Below are 18630 nucleotides of genomic sequence, written 5' to 3'. Positions count from 1 at the left end.
AACACATTCAGCAAGACACTCTTTCACCATGCGTATGCTTCATACAAATTATGCAATATGTGTGCGGCCTGTAGTTGTACATGTATTAGATTCTATCAGCAGCATTTCTGAACATGTTTATGCTTAGATTTGGTGAGAAACCGATGACGTTCTCATTACTTGCGTCGCGCAAATTAACTAGAACTTCAACGAAGAAACAGAACAAAAATACGTGATGACGTAGTACAATCTTCAGCAAATCTCGGGTTTAGTGAACAGTTCTTCATAAAAATCACTTATGGCAGGCGAATGCAAACCAGCTGCCAGCTCACCTGTGTGGACTGACACATGACAGCCACGATGACAGCGATGACAGGCATGATGACATTCATGTTTTTATTGATGACCAGATTGTTTGGATGTCTTCGGGTGAACTAAGCTGTTGTGTGGACGATGGTGAAGGTCCGTCTTCATGAATGGCCGCTGAAGAGGCTCCTAGTTGTTGAGAAGTCCACCGAACGGAGTTGAGCCTGGGCCCCGGCTGTAACGGATCTTGTCTGTTTGACCTGCCCGGTTGTGGGAGCAAGCTCGATGGAGCTGACCGAGACAGGTCCGGTTTGGTCAGAGTCCGAATGAGGCAGATCTATTGCCTCGAAATCCCTCTTCGGAACTCACTTTCTGCATCCTCTGCATAGCTTCCCACTGACTGGTATTAGTCCTAGAAGCAGGCAGTAGCCAACAATGAACATGTTGGTGACAGGTCGCGGCATCGGCGCTGTAGCTGCCGGGAGCACCGGCGCTGCCTGGGTCAGCCGGCAGCGAGCAGGGGGGCGCAAGGGGCCGACTAGTTACAATTACAGTCGCAGTTACAGTTACGATCGGCCGGGGATGCCGCGCCGCACCGACCGCTTTCTGAGCGCAAAATATGCTATGGTGGCGGAGTTATCGTCGTTTACTTAGCACATTTCCTTTGTTACGCCATGTCCAGATGCCATCATGGCGGAAAACGGCTGGGTACTGAGGTTAAAAAACGCCAGAATTATGACCGGAGCTCAACATAGTCCTGCAGACCAAATTTTGTCCAGGGTTGAGATAGTGGTATGTAAAGTTGCAGTTTTATTAGTTGGGTTGGCGTGGAATGATCGTAAAACGAAGTTAACATCCGGTGAATTGTACATTACCCGATCCAAAGTGACGATGTTATGTCATAAAACCTCACCACTTAGCGGGAAATCGTTAGTGTTTATGAGCTATGTCTTCGTTCGGGGTCCCTAGATCCGGTGATAGATTATTGGAAAGGGCATGCAGCCGCTACTAGGCGGCGAAATTCCGTTAAAAAATCATCCCATTCTTAATATGTGCAATTTCATTACGTTGATGCCGGACTGCTCAGTGGCGACAAGTGATCTTTTCAAGTACATTAAATAACTTCCGAACCTTTACAGACATACTCGCCGAATGTCCAAAGCGTGATAGATAATTACTGTGCCATATTCTGAAAGGTAAAGTTTAAAGCATTTGGTCAGATTACTTAGTTGTGAGCCCATTAACAAAGGCGCTCACGGCAAGTTTTGTACTTGCCTGCAGAAAAAGCCCCCTGTCTGGTTTTAGATTGTTCGGCGCGATCGACGCTGACTGTATGTGTGAGCCAGTGTCAGTCGCACTGTACTGGTCAAACTAGGTCACCAGCAGAGGTGGCATGAGGTTAAGTCAGGTATGGAATAAAACGGACGTTTTTCTTAGCAAACCAGTATGTAAAACACGCGCTCCCGTGGTTGTCAATTTGAACCCTCACCCCCCCCCCCCCCGACGTTTTTTTCGAAATGGTTTCCGAACGGCGCGGCGTAGCAACGTCAAGTTTTGCATAGCTTTAGACCAATGAATAGTAGATCGCTCGGTATCAAGCATTTAGTTGCACGTCGTCAGGTTGCCGACCTACGGCAGGTCGCAGCCAGGTTATGGGTTCGGCGAAGACAATTTCTAGGGAATCGTTTCATATGAGGCAACAACGGAACGTTACACAACGCCAGACATCCCTGAGATAGTTTCTTAGATTTAACACGTTGCATTAACAAAGGGCCAAGTATGAAGCTAAGACCAAGGTCATAACCGACTCGTCTTATTGCACCAGTTTGTTGTACGGGGAGTTTCTGGTGCTCATTTTTAGTTTGTTTACAGAAACTGCATGCTACGTCTTCAATGAATTGCTTCAGGGTCGTAATGGGTTACTGACTCAGGTCAGCCTTTTGTTTTTAGGGACATGCCGTCTAGCGTAATCTTTGACGCTTGTTCAACCACAAAACTCAAAGCAATTGATCGTGGTCACTATGACCTCAATAGGTCAAAAAAGGTCACCGACCTTACATGAACACAAGTGGGCTTTTGAAGAACAAGTATGTAGGTTCTGGGACGGCTTATGATGCCAATCTGCATTTTGACCTTGTTCGGCCTTATTTTTCCCAACGGTCATGACCAAAGAACGTCCGATTTTGACACAAGTGAGCTCACCTACAGGCCAGTACACCCTGTGAGTTTGATATTTCTATGTCGATAAAGTGGCCCTACACATATGAAAATATATAGTACCTCAGCAAACACTAAAACTGAGATTGAACAAGCGAAACGACTTCAAGTGTTGAATTGGATGCGCATGTTCCCTCTCCACGCCAGTATAAACGCAAAACACTCCCACGCATCACGGATGTTCAAAAGTTTCATAACGCGGTGAAGCGAACCACTTCCATATCCCGAACATGAGGCTGGTGTGACGAAATCGGTATGGAAGTAACACAGATTTGGGGAATAGGACTCAGTGTTGCACCTGACCGTTCCTCCTGTAAAACATTTGCTTCCACCCACGCTATTGGCCAGCGCAAAGCAAAATCGCGCTATTTTGGACTAGAAAAGCTGATCCTGCTGTATAAAATGGCTGCGTCGCATGGACATCCTGCGCTGCTTCAGGTGTACACATAGAAGCTCATGTCGCTCCGCTTTGGCGATCAGGAGACCTGACGTATCTGTCATCACTGGAACCGGCCTTTGCCCGTCCTGAGTGTGGACAGGGGGTCGTTACATGTTAAGCGGGGTGGTTTGATGCCCTCATGCGGGGTGGTTTGTGGCTCTGAGATCCGGTCCACTCAGATGTTCTGTCAGTGGAGATTTCTGTCACCAGTATGCCTCACAGTCGAATAACTGCTGATACCCGTTGGCATCGAAAGTGAAAGCTGGTGGAGTTAACTCTCTTATTTAAATTCCTCATCTTCCTCAATCACTTACTGATCCCTTACTCAACACCGACAGCTACAGCCGGCCAGTTCTGAGGTCAGCAGCTGCAGCTGCCGTCATCTCGGTAACGTCGCTACAGGTGGACTGCAGTGGACGACAGGCAGCTCACGCCATGCTCCCGCTGCCGATTCGCGTAGTGACCCCGTGAACGACCTCAATACAGTTGTCACATCATCGAGCTCCCGGAACCCCTGAGCAGCTGCCAACTGATGCTGACAACAGCTGCAAATTAAACTCGCTTGCATGCGGCTGGTGAATGAACCAATAAACAGGTTTCTTGTCGACCTGCTGAAACAGGCGGCAGATGCTGCCAATGCGTTCAGGGTTAAGCGCAGTGTCATCACACCATAGAGTGGGGCCTGGGAGTGGCTCTGCCTACCAGTAAACAAACGGAATGGGTATGCATGAGTGACTGCTAGCAGCTCACACTGCTAGTAACTGGCTCTGTTAGCAATTAACACGTAACTGATCTCTGTCGCCCTCCGTTTAGTGTGATCATACATCGACTGGTTCGACCCAGTCAGCCACGACAGCAACCTTTGTCTTTCTCCGTTTGCTGCACTCTCCATCCGTTTACATCGGACGGAAGCGGGATGGTGCGGTCCTCGTCTAGTCCTAAACCGTAGTTTTTGAACAGCCAAGACGTTTTTATGTTCACGATAAAACATTGAGGAGATTTCGAGACGAGTAGGACGATACGTTGTCACACAACAGTCATATTTGGTGTGCTCTACCACTGCATGAGTGCATAAGGTATAATGCTGTCATTTTGCAAACTTCGGGTGTCTTCTGCGGTCGGTGATCAAAACGACACCGTAGCGTGATGTTTCCCATGGCCATGTTATATGAGCCTGCTGCATTATGGAGCGGATGAAATGAGCTGGCTATAGGTTATTCTTGCTGATCTCATACTGCAGTCTAGCGCAATGTTCAAAACTACCCTTATCACGTCTTTAAGCTGAATTCACTTCTTTCCGCCAGGTGGCGGGATGTTGCGTATGCGTAACGCGTAAGGACAACCCTAGAAGGGATGTTCCACATTTGAAGATATTAAGGGCAAAAGGGCAAGAACCTAGTTGAGAACATGGAGGATTGATGAATTCAGACAAAGCCTGGAGTTGACATACTTAGGACACGACGAAGGTTACACAAGCTGTCATTTTGTCACACACTGATTAGTACAAAACACCAACAACCTTACGATTTGACAGACACGTCTCCATACACGCACCACTCACACTGACAGTACACTCAGAAACTCTACAACCCTCAAGGCCAGAACATCTTTTCAACGATAATTCATGCTAAATACCACGTGCATATTGACCAAACTACCCGTAGCACTTCGCGCATTACGCACAGAATTGAAAAATTCCGTAGCAGATCTGTTGGGTACCAGAAAACCTCCTCCATATTTCCCATGAGAATCAAAATTCGGAAATGTCTACCACACCCGAATAAGGACCAGCTGCATCCCTCTTAACGCGCTCCTCGTCCAGGTTCAAAAGCCTCCCGTTGCTTAGTGTCTGTTGTCACATGTCTGAGACAGTTCATCATTTTGTCCCATTTTGACCACTTTCTCGACACCCGGGACGCCAGCTCATGCGGAAGGTTGTGCAAATATTAAACCTCTGTTTCAATCCATTTGCAAGCACCGACAGCACACACGCGTCATTTACCGGATGATATAAACGGGGATGACCAGGTGGTCGCGGCGTGCTTCCAGGGTTGCATCATTTAAGTGTTAAAACTATGGCATGAGGCGTAGACAGTAGCGGTGGCGGCGTCTTGTGCTATCGCGGTGGATCGTTATTAGAATGCCATGACCGGCAGCTGTTTTCCGTTCTTTTTTCTGTTCTCAGCTTGCTGTCCTCGCTTCTTTCTGCTTCTTTTGGGAGATGTGCCCAGATTTAAGTATCATGATTTGTACACCAATTCTTTGTTTACATTTATGTTACCGTACCATTTATAATATTTTGAAAGTTAGATAAAACACAGCAAACAAACGTATAGAAAATCATTCATGCCCAATGCTGGGAGAATAAGGTTGATATGCCTAGTGTTCTTCAGGTTTAAGTGCGAAGAATATTAAGTTCGTAACAACACAAGTTGCGCATGGAAAGGTAACTACAGACAGTGATGACATGGCGGAATGTTCGTCGGGGAAAAGTTCGTAGCAAAAATGTTCGTACCCATCAAGGTCCGCGTGGAAAAGATCCTTAACGACTGCTCGGACGGAAATGTTAGTTCATGCGACAAGGGCACATAAGTAATGGTTCGTACTTCGATATGAGATGTGAGTACACAAAGTTTGTGCGCAAATGCTCGTCAGGAATATAGTTCGTATGAACAATCTCGTTTGGCAAAGCACCTAATCAAAAGGTGGGATGCAGAGGTATCCTGCAAGTTGGAATGCAGGCCTGCATGCTTGATGGCTGGCGTCGGATGAATAACCGCTGTGCGGGCCAATACATACCATAAATCAGAGAGAGGGGGATGACGGTAAACGTTGAAAGTATCACTTTCAAACTTTTCGCCGGCAAGAGCTAAACATAGCTGACATGACGTCATGCCTTAGGTCATCCCCGGAAACCAGGTTTCAGCAAAATTTGAGAGCTGAGGGTGAATCCGGTGTTCTGGTGGTCAATATGTCCTGGAACGCTCTCCATAGAAGCATCATCCACCATCCAGAAGTTAATTCTGGTCATGCATCGACTTATGCTTATGCTTAGACTTATGCTTATGCTTATGCTTAAATCCCTAGGCTGCCAAGAGCTTTTGTGCATGCACTTTTGTTAAACCAACCTCATATGTGATGAACGTTTGCGTACGCTGCTATTACTTTCCAAGACCATATAAGTTACAGGAGAATAAAGCGAAAAGTAGTAAGAAACGTCTATAGAATCAAACTACACTAATGCGGAGGGGGGCAAAACGTGGGTGGTTGTTGATAATCGAACGTATAGTTTAACTGTTAAATGTGGCGTAATGTAGGCGCATTAGGGGCGTGCCAAAATTATGGTCTTAACTCGCAACAGCTGTGAGAAACATTTGCAATGTTTAGTAGTGCCTGACAAAAGTCCCTTACAATTTGCAAGCTCGTTCAGATCTGTTTGGTGCAAGAAATAACCATGCTCTCTGACCGTCGTACTTCACATACGTTTATTACACGTGTGTGCCAAAGGCTTTCAGGAGACGTTGTGGCCCGGTAATATGTAAATATGCAGATTCCTACTGAAGTCCGACTTGCCTCTAGTCCTTTGCTTTATGATATATAAAATGTATTGATCAACAGCCAGAAGCACTACGAGGCACCTACATTGTTTTTTGTAAGTCCTTAGAACGGGTATGTACGGGATTCCTTACTGGAGCATCGATGCTGTGAGTTTTTTAGGTAAAATATACCTAAAACATTATTTGTGCTTCCTTCGTTCGGCACTCTAAACGTATCAACTAAGCATTTGTCCATTGGCGAGATGTGCAGAGAATAGCGGGTCATGCACGGTGACCGCGATGTACTAGTCATGCCAGTAACAGACGTTGTTGGGAATGTCTCTCCGCATCCCACGTATCGGGACACGCGCACGCTCGTAATGTGATAGCCGTGCCCAATATCATTGGAAGACCTGCTTTCCAGGCATCGAAATGCGCACACGCCCAAACACCCCCACACAGGGCTGGCAAAGTTAAGTCTGAAGAGGTTGTGGCGGCGACTGTACCGAGCTGTAGTACTCGAGCACCCGCAGCCGAGCAGTCCAGCCCACAATATGACATCGATTCGGGTTTAATTTCGCTGATTGGATGGTAAGGTTGAAGTCGGTGCCATTCCGTTGCAATGGTCATAATTGATTGGAACGCGGTCATCCAGCCATCTGTTGTAACAGTGCGGCAGACATGTGCAGCCTTGCTAAAACGTGGACACATCGTATATCATGGCATCGGGCCGTCTGCCCGGCTGTCGGTTTAAAACGATGCTCTAATATGGACCCACTTAGCGCCGATTCTCTTGCCCGGGTAACGTACGATCGCCAGGGCCTCGAAATATCTACATTCTCGATGAGCCCGTGTGCTACCGGGTCCCTTTCGTTATGCAAAACGCGACACTTTGAATTTATGAGATGGGCCGAGGCGGTATTAAGCCGCCCATAGGCTGGAAAATGCCTTGCCCGTTATCATAACATTAAATGGGTGATGTGAAAGTTGCAGACCGAATGCCGGATGTCTAATCCGCGGTAAGGGCTGATTAATATTGACGTAATTCTGAAGGCGTACCGTTTGGCCTTGGGTGACTCGGCGAAATGGCGTGGCAGGCCAGCCGAGGCTATCTTTAAGTTGGAAGATGGATGCCGTCAGTGCTCCAGTGTTTCTGGGCATCCCAATTGCGCGAAGGAACGCAGGATTTATCTGTATAGCTGATCCTTGTCGTTCGGCCATTTGGTGGTGGAGACGGTCTTTCTGTGGTCTTGTAGTTGTGACTAGCGGACGAGTACGCGGCCCATGCTAGGCGGCCCTGCTGCCATCTCTCTGTGGTCTTGTAGTTATGACTAGCGGACGACTATGCGGGCCATGCTAGGCAGCCTTGCTGCCATCTCTCTGTGGTCTTGTAGTTGTGACTAGCGGACGAGTCCGCGGCCCATGCTAGGCGGCCCTGCTGCCATCTCTCTGTGGTCTTGTAGTTGTGACTAGCGGACGAGTCCGCAGGCCTTGCTAGGTGGCCCTGCTGCCATCTCTCTGCGGTCTTGTAGTTATGACTAGCGGACGAGTCCGCGGGCCTTGCTAGGCAGTCCTGCTGCCATCATGCACTCTTGACGCGAAGGAGTGGTTGCATTTCACCTTCGCCATGCTATTTTGCATTACGTCTGGTACGGGAAAACTCAACTAGATTGAGGTCGTCTGGAAGCAACTGCCTTTGGTTGAGGTTTGCTGGGAGCTTACGAGGCGTGCGGAACTTGGCATTTGTACTGCTGGTGCAGCTGCTGCGCTCCGCTACGGCGACTGACTTGCGTCCCCACTTATCACCAAAGCGGAGTCTGCAGCGCCAGGCGCCCAATCCGCTTCTCCCAGGCCCTCGTTACGCGGCCTGTGAAAGCAAATGGTACGTGCGCTGGACAGATATGGTCCTGCACCGAGCACGCGTGGATCACGGCTCGTGGGTCCCGGCCTGCCTCTGTGCAGCCGACTGTGGGGTGAGACTAGAGCAATGTTACGATGGTCCGCGCCTGGCCACAAGCACGCCGGCCAGAAGGCGGTCTGGTACCGGAACGGACTGCCATCACGTCACGTGCTGTCTTGCCATACATAATTACGCTTGGCGTAATGTCCCAGGAGTGCGGCCACTTTCGCCGATGATGTCTCTTATGAATCGATAATTGCTGTCATTTGACCGAAGACAGCTCCTGTCTGCACTGCGTGGAAGAGACCGTTGCCCAGCTATGTGTCGAAATTCTGTGCCAGGAAATGCAATGTGTTCGATTCTGTTCGCTTTTTGCGGCATTCAGATGTGACCGCTGATGCTGCCGCCGCACCACGCGTCCGAGTGTGCGAGCTCCGCGTCTGTGTGCACCTGACGTCGCTTCGGCCACAAAAAGTTCGATGCACGCATCTGAGCCCGTGTGGGGTGTGTCTCGGTTACAGGACGGCGGCTGAGCCTAGCGCAGACGTTGCACATCCTGCTGGCCGTGTTCGTGATGCTCCTGGCGTGACGCTGAGACGCCGGCGGCCGCGCCCTGCAGCGCTGCCCGGGGCACGCGCCGGCCTCCGCCTTCACGTAGTCCGGAGGGCGACCGCGGCCGTCCGCTCACGGCCCCCTACCCTGATGGACGGTGGCCTGGCGCAGCTTGTGACGGTGCCTGGGCCAGAAAATTGGAGCTGTCACGCATCGGCGGCACCGGCGACCCACACCCGGCAAAAACCGTCCGGCGGCGGCGGCGACGGTGGCGGCGGCAATGGTAGTGGCCCAGGCGTGTACTCCTTCCTGCAGGAGGCGTCTGCGTGACCGGCCCGACGGCCTCCGGTGGCTTTCGACGGCTTCCGGTGTCTGCCAGCGGCGGTCTGCGTTGCCAGTCCGCCGGCTGGGTGTGCCGGGGGCCGGCTGGTCGCCACCTGCACGCCGACTGGCTGCCACAACCCCGGCTGACAACGAGGCCAACGTTCGTATTGAGTCCACAGACTGCTCTCAGTGCCACACGTAACTGGACGTCGTTTTCGATGGTAGCTCTGGGTTTGCCGACTTGGCACGCCGTTGTCGGTTTTGCGCTCACTTGTTCGCTGTGCAGTGACGGGATAGCTCGCAGGCTAGCGGCGAGGCGGAGTCGAGTGCTCGGAGGGCTGGTCGAATGTGAGGCCAGCTCTGGTTTCTGTTATTGTGTTGCGCTATGGGTGCGAATCGCGAGATGTTCGGCCCGGGCTCCGAAAGATGTTCGGCCCGGGGTCCGAGAGATGTCCGGTCACATGGTCGGAGAGATGTCCGGCCCGGGTCCGAGAGATGTCCGGCTACAGGGCCTTTTATCCAGTGGTGTGGTCCGTCTCGTCTGGTGAACTGCCACACGAGATCTTCATGAGAGCATGGTGACGTTATAATACATTGTTTCCATATCATTGTTTCCATATTACAAACTGACGGAGTTTGGGCAGACGTTTGATTATGAGATGTCCTGTACATGATAAGATATGCATGACGGTACATTTACTCGACGCACATCACCGGGCGAGAGAGAGCAGCCCGCATCAAGTCCGCCAACGTAAGTCATGCCCGGCACGGGCAGTCCCTCGCGCAGAGGACATTGCTGAACATTCTCAGATCACCCGACAATGATCATGAATGATCACTCCACATACGGAAGTTGTCCCACGGGGGTCATGCTACATGCTATGGTCCTCGCTGATATTTTTCTGACGCTGAAGAATTTCGTGAAGAAGTTCTGCACGCTGATCTTATTACTGAGACGAAAGTACTGCGACGAATGTGCATGAACCAGCTCGCAATCTGCTTGGCGTTATGTGCAGTGCATGGTGAGGAGCACGGTCTGGTTGTTTTAGTCATCCCAGATTCGAAACAGCTGCCGTGATGCGTGTTTCCGATTCCAAATTTAGGCTCAATCCTGAACGCTACACTATCCTGCTATTTATAGTCTGAGCGGCCGAAATTCCGTTTTACAAACTTTTCATGCGAACGACGGATACGTCCATTTTGCTCGTAGAGCCAAACAGGGCGTAATAAACGGTGATCGGAGCGGCAGTCATCGCCTTGAGAGAACATTGTGTTAGAGACGCTCAAGCATGGCAGACTTCAAGCGCGCGCGACCTCGGATGCATGCCATCACTTACTGTGGAAGGTTACAGCACATTTAGGAGTACACCTTTTCTGCAAACAGATTTTCCATATTCTTTGAAAGCTTATATTCACTTCTCACATGATGGCTAAAAAGCCACGCAATTCTGCTCGTAGGATTGTGGGGCATTTCGGTATTCTTCGTGTTGTATCCATTGATTCTTTCAATTCGCTTCCATCGACCAAATATTTAAAGTGCCCCAGTTTAACAAATATGGGTAATTATTGCTGATAATCTTCCAGGCCGAGGGCCAATCTCTGATAATTTACAAATCTTGGTGAACACGGGATAATTTTCAGACCTTGATCATGACAGGGTAGCATTTCTTCACTATGCCTAGCCATGACCACTTGCTAGGTGGGGACTTTACACTAGTTAGAAATATGGCAGCAATGGCACAGATTTTACGACTAGCCCACAGTCCCATGTTAAAATACCCCTTCTCAGGCCCACGGCTTTTTAGATATTGAATATGTGTGTGCATACAAAGTACACAGAAATGAACCTCGAACAATTTTTGTCCCATCTCTGGGGTCAAAACTTTGCGGCGTGCCACTCTTTTTCGAGCTATTAGGCAAAGCATAGACCAAATGCACACGCTGCGATGTCCTGTCGTGGGGTCAAATCCCGTTGCAGCCAACACTTTTTAGCAGAACTGAGATAGAAAACGGAGCGAATACGGTCACTGACTGACCATGGAAATAATGAGTATGAACGAACATGTGATGACCACTAAATACATATGCATATATATATATATATATATATATATATATATGTATTGTTATATGTAGGAGGTTAATTGTCTTCTATGTAAGTCTTGTTAAAGACCTTCGTGTAAGTGCTTTTAGTAAGCTTTTTCTGCACTTGCTCTAGTCTTGTATTACACTTGTTTCCTCATCATCGAGATAAAAAGCGACTCGCCTATGTTTGGTATCGATTGGTTGGTCTGACGTTTCGGAATCATTACTGCATTTTCCATTTCGAAAGGTGTACACATACAGCATACAAGCGACGAATATATAATTACGTGTTACAGTTAAGTGTAGCAAGAAGGTATAATCGCGTTGAGTTCGGTTGTCAAAGTGCACAGAGCCCAGATTAGTTGACTGACATTTTGAAAGCATAGTAATTCAAGTGGTGGAAAACGCGCTGAAAAGGAATATCTACCATATATACTGATGGTAACAATCGTCCCTAAAGGGATAAAGGGTGATTGAAGCTTTGGTTGGCTTGTTCAGTTCCGGTGACAATGTTTCGATCGGGACGGCCTCTGCAACATAAAGCTTCCTCCTGTTTGGTGATGTCATGGTGCTGGTGCCTCTGGTCAGAACGTTTCGGGTGATGTCCCGGCCATGCTCTTTTCTCGTTTGCTCTGTTGAAGTAACGTCAACCAAGTTCATCGTCAACCGCCTTGAAACTGTGGTGGTAGCGACACCAACGCAGTTTGATTGCTTTAGGAGTCTGCAATCTCCGATGCCACAACGAAACTGGTAAACTACATTGGCTCGTTTCAAGGGGTCAGATTTGGCCGTGAGGTTATTTCCCATGATGTATTTGAGTGTCCTTTCTGTTTTTGTAGTAGATGGTGAGCGTTATTTCGTCGTCCTGGCTGACTGGCTTGACGTTGGATATTGTTTTCTCGAGGATACGCTCGCATGTGTTATAGCTATAAGACATTTCATGTGGATGGAGCAGATATGATTTGGTTCATGTTTGATGGCGTCAGTTGTTGTCTGTTATCGTGCCATAAAGCTGCTGATCTGATGGTCGATGGCACTGCTGGAGTAGCCATTATTTACAACAACTTGTTTGATGCGCTGCAGTTCTCTGCGTAGCTGCGTAGCTGCGTCCAATCAGCGCAGAGTTTGAAGACTCTTTAGAGGCCGGCGCGCACTACAGGGATCTTGTCCCGGTCGGGGCACTGGCTTGTGGCCCTGAGCCATCGTCCAGCATCTGTTGGCTTTTGTGCATCTCTCTCACAAATCGTTGTTGGTCAGCAGTGAAGTATATGTCTAAAAATGGAATCCGGTTAGTGACGCTTAGTGACGCTAGATGCTGGACGATGCTTCTGTGACACAAGCGGTTGCCGCGACCGGCGCCAGATCAGTGCAATGCGCTCCTACCTGTGAAGAGCCTTCAAACTACATATACTTGGACTAACTATATTTGGACGCAAGTAAGCAGTAAGCTGTAGCGCATCAAACAAGGCCTCGTAAATAATGGCTACACCAACATAGCCATCGATCATGAGATTAGTGGCTTTCCGTCACGATACCAGACAAAAACTGACGCCATCAAACATCAACCAAATCAAATCACACTGTTCTATCAGAATGAATTAGCCGATAGTTACAAGAGAGACGACTGTTTCCACAAGAAAATAATATATGACGTCTCGCCCTTCATGCAGGACGACAAGAAAGCGCTCACCATCCACTTCAACAGAGGAAGGTCATCATCATAATGAGAACTAACCTCACGGCCAAACCTCACGACTCGAAACAAGCCAACAGAGTGTACCAGGTTCGGTGTGACATAGGATATTGCAGAACTAAACTGCGCTGGTGTCACTTTCGCTACACTCTAAAGGCAGTTGACGATGCACTTGGCTGACGGTACTCCAAAAGAGCACATGAGAAAAGAACACGACTTGAACATCATCCAGGACAACCCCACCAGAAACAGCAGCACCATAACATCATCATCAAACAGGAAGAAACTTCATGTTCTGGAGGCTGTCACGATCAAAACATCGTGACCGGAACTGAACAAGCAAGCCAACCCCTCAGTCACACTTCACTTTGTTTAGGGACAACCGTTGCCATCAGTACAGATGGTCTATATCTTGCCTTTCAGTGCGTGTTTTAACACTTGAATTCTTGCTCTCTCAAAAGTGCTAACCACCTTATTTAGACTCTGTACAAGTTGACGATGGATCTGAACATGGTTTTACCTAATTGTTGTACCTAGCTCTAACGCACCATCATATATTCGTCGCTTGTGTGTTATCTGTTTTCACCTTAAAAATGAAACATGTAATACAAATTCCGCAACGTCTTGCCTACCAATAGATGCCGAACATTGGCGAGTTACTTTTTAGTCTCAATGATGAAGAACCAGCCATAACAAGAAAACTAGAGGAAGTGCATAAAGGCTCATTAAATGCACCTACGCCAAGGTCTTCAGCAGCACATATATATATATATATATATATATATATATATATATATATGTATCTATCTATCTATCTATCTATCTATCTATATATATATATATATATATATATATATATATATATATATATATATATATATATATATATGGAAAGCCTTAAGATGCAGCCGTTGTACTGTAAAACGTGCTGCATGTCATGTCAAAAATATACATTATATATCTCTACATCCATAAAATATTCCTGGCAGGTGCAATGCAGCCACCGGGCTACAGACAGGAACCTGTGGTAGAGGGTGCATAGCTTATTGTGTCTGACGTATGGAGCCATCACGACGGTGGCCGTCCAAGCCGGCCGCGTCCAGCACGTCCGGAGGTAGGACCCGCACAGTGCTATGTTAAGCTGGGATGCTGGTGGACACTGCTGTGCGGGGCTGGCAGTGCCGCCTCGGGACCAGCACAGCAGCGAGGGCGCGGTGACATTGAGATCGCCTGCCGTCCATTACCCCTCCGGCCGTCCCCTTGGTGCCGTCTTAGACAACATTGGGCAGTCCGCATTCAGGAACCGGCGGTCACTCCAGCAGAGGCGACCGTACGGCTCTTCAAGGGAGTGGGACCGGCGTAAACGGATCGCCACCGCGACGCCGGTGCGATCTCTTTTTGCAAAGTTGAAGTCCTGGTCGTCAGCCGATGTGCCGGCCTAAAGTTGGGACAGCGAACATGCTGGCCTGCCATGGCGCTGTCGAACTGCATGACGCATCGACTCGATTCGTGCGTCGCACAAGTTTGCAGCAAGCTGTCACTGCGGCACGAATGCAGGGCGCTGTGTCCGTCAGGGTGTCCGAGCAGCAAAGGCGGCGACTATCTGTCGTCGATCCGCGGTCAGATAGCGTGTCGCGACCACAGCCGATCATCTTGAATTCTGAAGAATATATAATTCCAACCACTGCCCCTGCCGATAGTCTCAGGGGACAGGTGGCAGCTTCCCTCCCCAAGTTAAGACCCGCATCACCACAGGTGAACTAAGACTACACCCCTGCTTGGAAAGCAACCGTGCTTGGAAGTAGGACGGCATTCACTCTAACGACCAGCGCCGTGACGGCGAGATGGTACTCCACAGTTGTCCTGAGATGTACAGATCTGAACATATCTCTCATTATGAGCGCCGTGACGGCGAGCTGGTACTCCACAGTTGTCCTGAGATGTACAGATCTGAACATATCTCTCATTATGAGCGCCGTGACGGCGAGCTGGTACTCCACAGTTGTCCTGAGATGTACAGATCTGAACATATCTCTCATTATGAGCGCCGTGACGGCGAGCTGGTACTCCACAGTTGTCCTGAGATGTAAAGATCTGAACATATCTCTCATTTATCTGAAAGACTTCCCTGAGTGCTCTGAAAGTCCTAAAAGACATAAAACACCTGGCAAACATGTGGCGCATGTGACCATGCTCACTAACAGCATTTGTAGAAGTGTTTTTGGCATGAGAAACAATTACCATGAGCTACACTGAAAGCATGAGCCCCAAAAGCAAGCTTTGACATCAGAAACGCTGCACAACAAATAATTGGCAGCTGAGTATACAACTCACATTTTCCTATTTCTTACTAAGCCCCGTAATTTATTACTTATACTTCCATCCATTGATCCCTGAGTGGGACAGGAACACCTAAACAGCTGGAGTGGAATGGGCAGTTAAGAAAAAGCACACACCATTGTCAGAAACATACTCAGCATTGGCTCTTCAAGAGAATGCTAGCGCCGAATAAACCTTAGACTACCCTGGACCATACCCCATACCCCAGCTATGTACATTCTTGTAAAAAATGTAGCATGAGTTGTTGATACAATATTTCTGTACCACTGTCTTCCACTCAACATTTACTGCATTTGTTGCCAAGCAATTGTTTTGTTTTAACTTATGTTATGATGTGTAACAAATGGATTGTTTTAGATTGGTGTACAGCTGAACATTAAGAAAATTGCTACGTTTCATCAAAACTTTAGTTTTTTACAACTGCTACAGTGCTGGAATCATCCCCAGGAAAGGCGACCATTCTATTCTGTCATAATGATATTGTTAGTTCTGCATCCTGAACCATATTATCGTTTGAGCATAAGGTTTGACATACATCTCGAAGATTGCGTAAGTGTTGAGTGTATTTGCAAGGAGTGCTATGCATATAGATTGACAATACTATTAGTGTTTTCCTCGTATAATAACCAGGAGATACGAGAGATAAATGTATTAATATTTCGGTTGCGTGCCTTGATTAAAACGAACATCAACGGTAAATTGGAATTGCCTGCCGATCCCGCGATATTTTTCAGGTTTTTTAACAGCGAGCCACAGTTCTAACAAGTCACCTACGCTCAGGAGATTAAAAAGAAGTGCTTTATTTCGCTGTCCAACTACAAATTTCAGGTACGATACAAACTATTGCACCCATTAACTACACCGTCTTCTGCTGACATTGGGAGCATTTACCAAGCACAGGTCGTTGTGCAATACAATATTTGGACTGCATGCTAATGCATAGGGCAATTACATTTTGAAATGTGGTTCTGCCCCGCCCCCAATGTTGGCATGCGCCAGTAATTAATGGTTCGTCCTTCTCATATTGTTGCTGGAATATTACAAAATCTAAAGTAAAAGGCAAGTGTAACCAACGATCACCCACTGTGAGCATCTTTGATGTGCAATGGGTGGACTATTGGTAAATTAAACAAACGTACAAAATAAAAATACTGTTTGGTCAAAATTAAGTGTTCGAAAATTCGGTTAGATACACATGCTGGGTGGAGGTTGAGTACTAGGTGGGCGGGCCCTAAGCGCAGCTCATCAATAATTTATACACCTTGATACTTGTGATCTGAAAAGCACAGCATCTTGCAATTTAAAGCACGCCAAGTACGTTGTTCAGCGCATTTTCGACGAACATTGTACAGATATGTAAGAGATATAGGAGGGTAGTAATGCCTTATTCCTTGTAAAAACTAGGATAATGGAGAAATAGATGCGTTGATATTTCGGCAACATGCTTTTATCGAAACGAATAGCAGAGGCCTTCCGTCTGCTATTCGTTTTGACAAAAGCATATTGCCAAACTATCAAAGCATCTTTATCTCTATTCTCCCGGTTTTGTTACCAGGCATGAGGATGTTATCTCTGTGTTGCTATGTTATATTTGTGTCTACCGTGTTATCTATAGGTCAAGTATCCAAAAATACCTATGCCAGAAAACTCAGTCAACTTTTGATATCAGATGGCCCGCCCTAAACAATGCACGATGATACATTCCTTCAGTTAATTACCCTAAAAGCCGTGTGCCTAATGCAACATCGCAAGAAACATTTCCGTTATTCTTTATTGCTGATTGGTTCACAATTAAGGGATCTGGTGTGATAAGGAAACTGCGCTGAATTGATTTAAATGCTGCGTGGCCTGTTTTGCAAGCGGTAACACCCCTAGACAATGTTGTGATGTTATCCCGAGATAGGTTCTTAGCTGCAACATTAAAGGAAGGGTTTCACAGTTGAAGATATTGAAGCAAGCATTAGGTATAATGAAACAAGCTTGCTTGTAACTATTGGTATGCCTTTCAAGTGGAAAAACTGCTGCAAGGAGCACAATGCTCTGTTTAGTAAATATATTGCTGAATGCGTCATGCTTTGATGACGTCATCGCGCCTTGCACAACAATGATTGAGAGCTAATCGACAGCCATTTTATCTGGAAATCGCGCTCACGAATGTCAGATATGAACGCCTCGACAGTTACGTTTTTCTTAGCCTTTATCGCAGCATGGCTTTTGGAATGGCAGTATTTAAATGACGCTTTTATGGGGTCATAAAGGCCAGTTACTTTGAAATACTGTACGCGATATACCTTTCCCCATTTTCGTGGGCGTATAGCTCAGAAACTAGAGGGGCTTTGATGTTAAGAAAGCAGGATTGAGGGCAGCACTGAAACGTCTTCAAGATGGCTATTTCAGTACAAAATCCCATATAAATGTGAAACACTCCCTTGAATATACCACAGAATACCTCAACCAGCCATTTAGTATGCAGCACTCAACAGCCGGCAGCCTACGCTACACTGTTCATAACTGCCTCGCTGCGTCTTTACTATTCGCATCATCACGACCTAAGTCCCTAAGACTTCTTTTCGTGGGTATCTGCAAAATACAACGTTTACGGATGGAAACCCCCGAAGTGTCCAAAAGCTCAAGATAGCTACTTTAGTGTTCTTGGGTGTCACCTTGCTATCAGTGTCACTTTGAAGAGAGTGTCACAGAGTTTTGTCCTCAGGATGAATGTTTGCCTAGCACGTGGCGGCTGACACACCAACCACGTCATGAAGGGTATTCGAAGGCGCTTATCTTCATACCGCGACAGTTGTGCTGTTTGTTATTCTAATGCACATGGTAAAGATATGAGTTATAAACACAATGGCAATGTCTTAAGCGTCCTGGTCACAAAAGTGGTCTTATTTGGCTCAGCGTCACGTGCTGCGTGAGTACAGAGTTCCCACTACGCTCACACTTTTGAGACACCCAGTACTTACTTGCTGTATTCGGAGGATGAATCGGCTTTACTTGATTCTCTACACAGAAGGGACTGTCCAGGAGCGTGATACACATGCTATCTATCACGGGCATATGTGGGGATTCAAGGTAGGGATGAGGGTGGGCAAGGGGCTGCCCCCTCCCCCCTCATACAACACTTTTGAAAGTAGGGGCCAGTCAGCGATGCTAATCTGCGGCCATCTTTAGAGATTTAATGTGTATCAAGCGTACTTTGTACTACCTTTAACACGCATGCCGATTTACCTAATTAACCACCCGTCTTCCTCAA

General features: G+C 47.4%; 1 protein-coding gene across 3 annotated transcripts in view; it reads left to right on the top strand.

Annotated features, from left to right (window-relative positions):
* The window catches only part of LOC119103870 (uncharacterized), an 81162-nt gene extending 71301 nt beyond the window's left edge, over positions 1–9861 (top strand). For 2 of the 3 annotated variants that reach the window (XM_037227556.1, XM_037227549.1), the window contains exon 7: positions 8899–9861. In XM_037227556.1, coding sequence (XP_037083451.1) covers positions 8899–8966 — 68 coding nt within the window. In that variant the 3' untranslated portion in view covers positions 8967–9861. Of the gene's footprint in view, positions 1–3279; positions 7812–8898 lie in introns of those variants that run through there. The other variant, XM_037227564.1, reaches the window with a different exon arrangement.
* Positions 9862–18630: the final 8769 nt, after the last annotated feature.

The sequence above is a fragment of the Pollicipes pollicipes genome, unplaced genomic scaffold, assembly GCF_011947565.3.
Source record: "Pollicipes pollicipes isolate AB1234 unplaced genomic scaffold, Ppol_2.1 Scaffold_2555;HRSCAF=2994_pilon_pilon_pilon, whole genome shotgun sequence".
Classification (NCBI taxonomy): Eukaryota; Metazoa; Arthropoda; class Thecostraca; order Pollicipedomorpha; family Pollicipedidae; genus Pollicipes; species Pollicipes pollicipes.
Note: the sequence above shows the minus strand (reverse complement) of the source record. Positions and strands in the feature narration are given on the sequence as shown.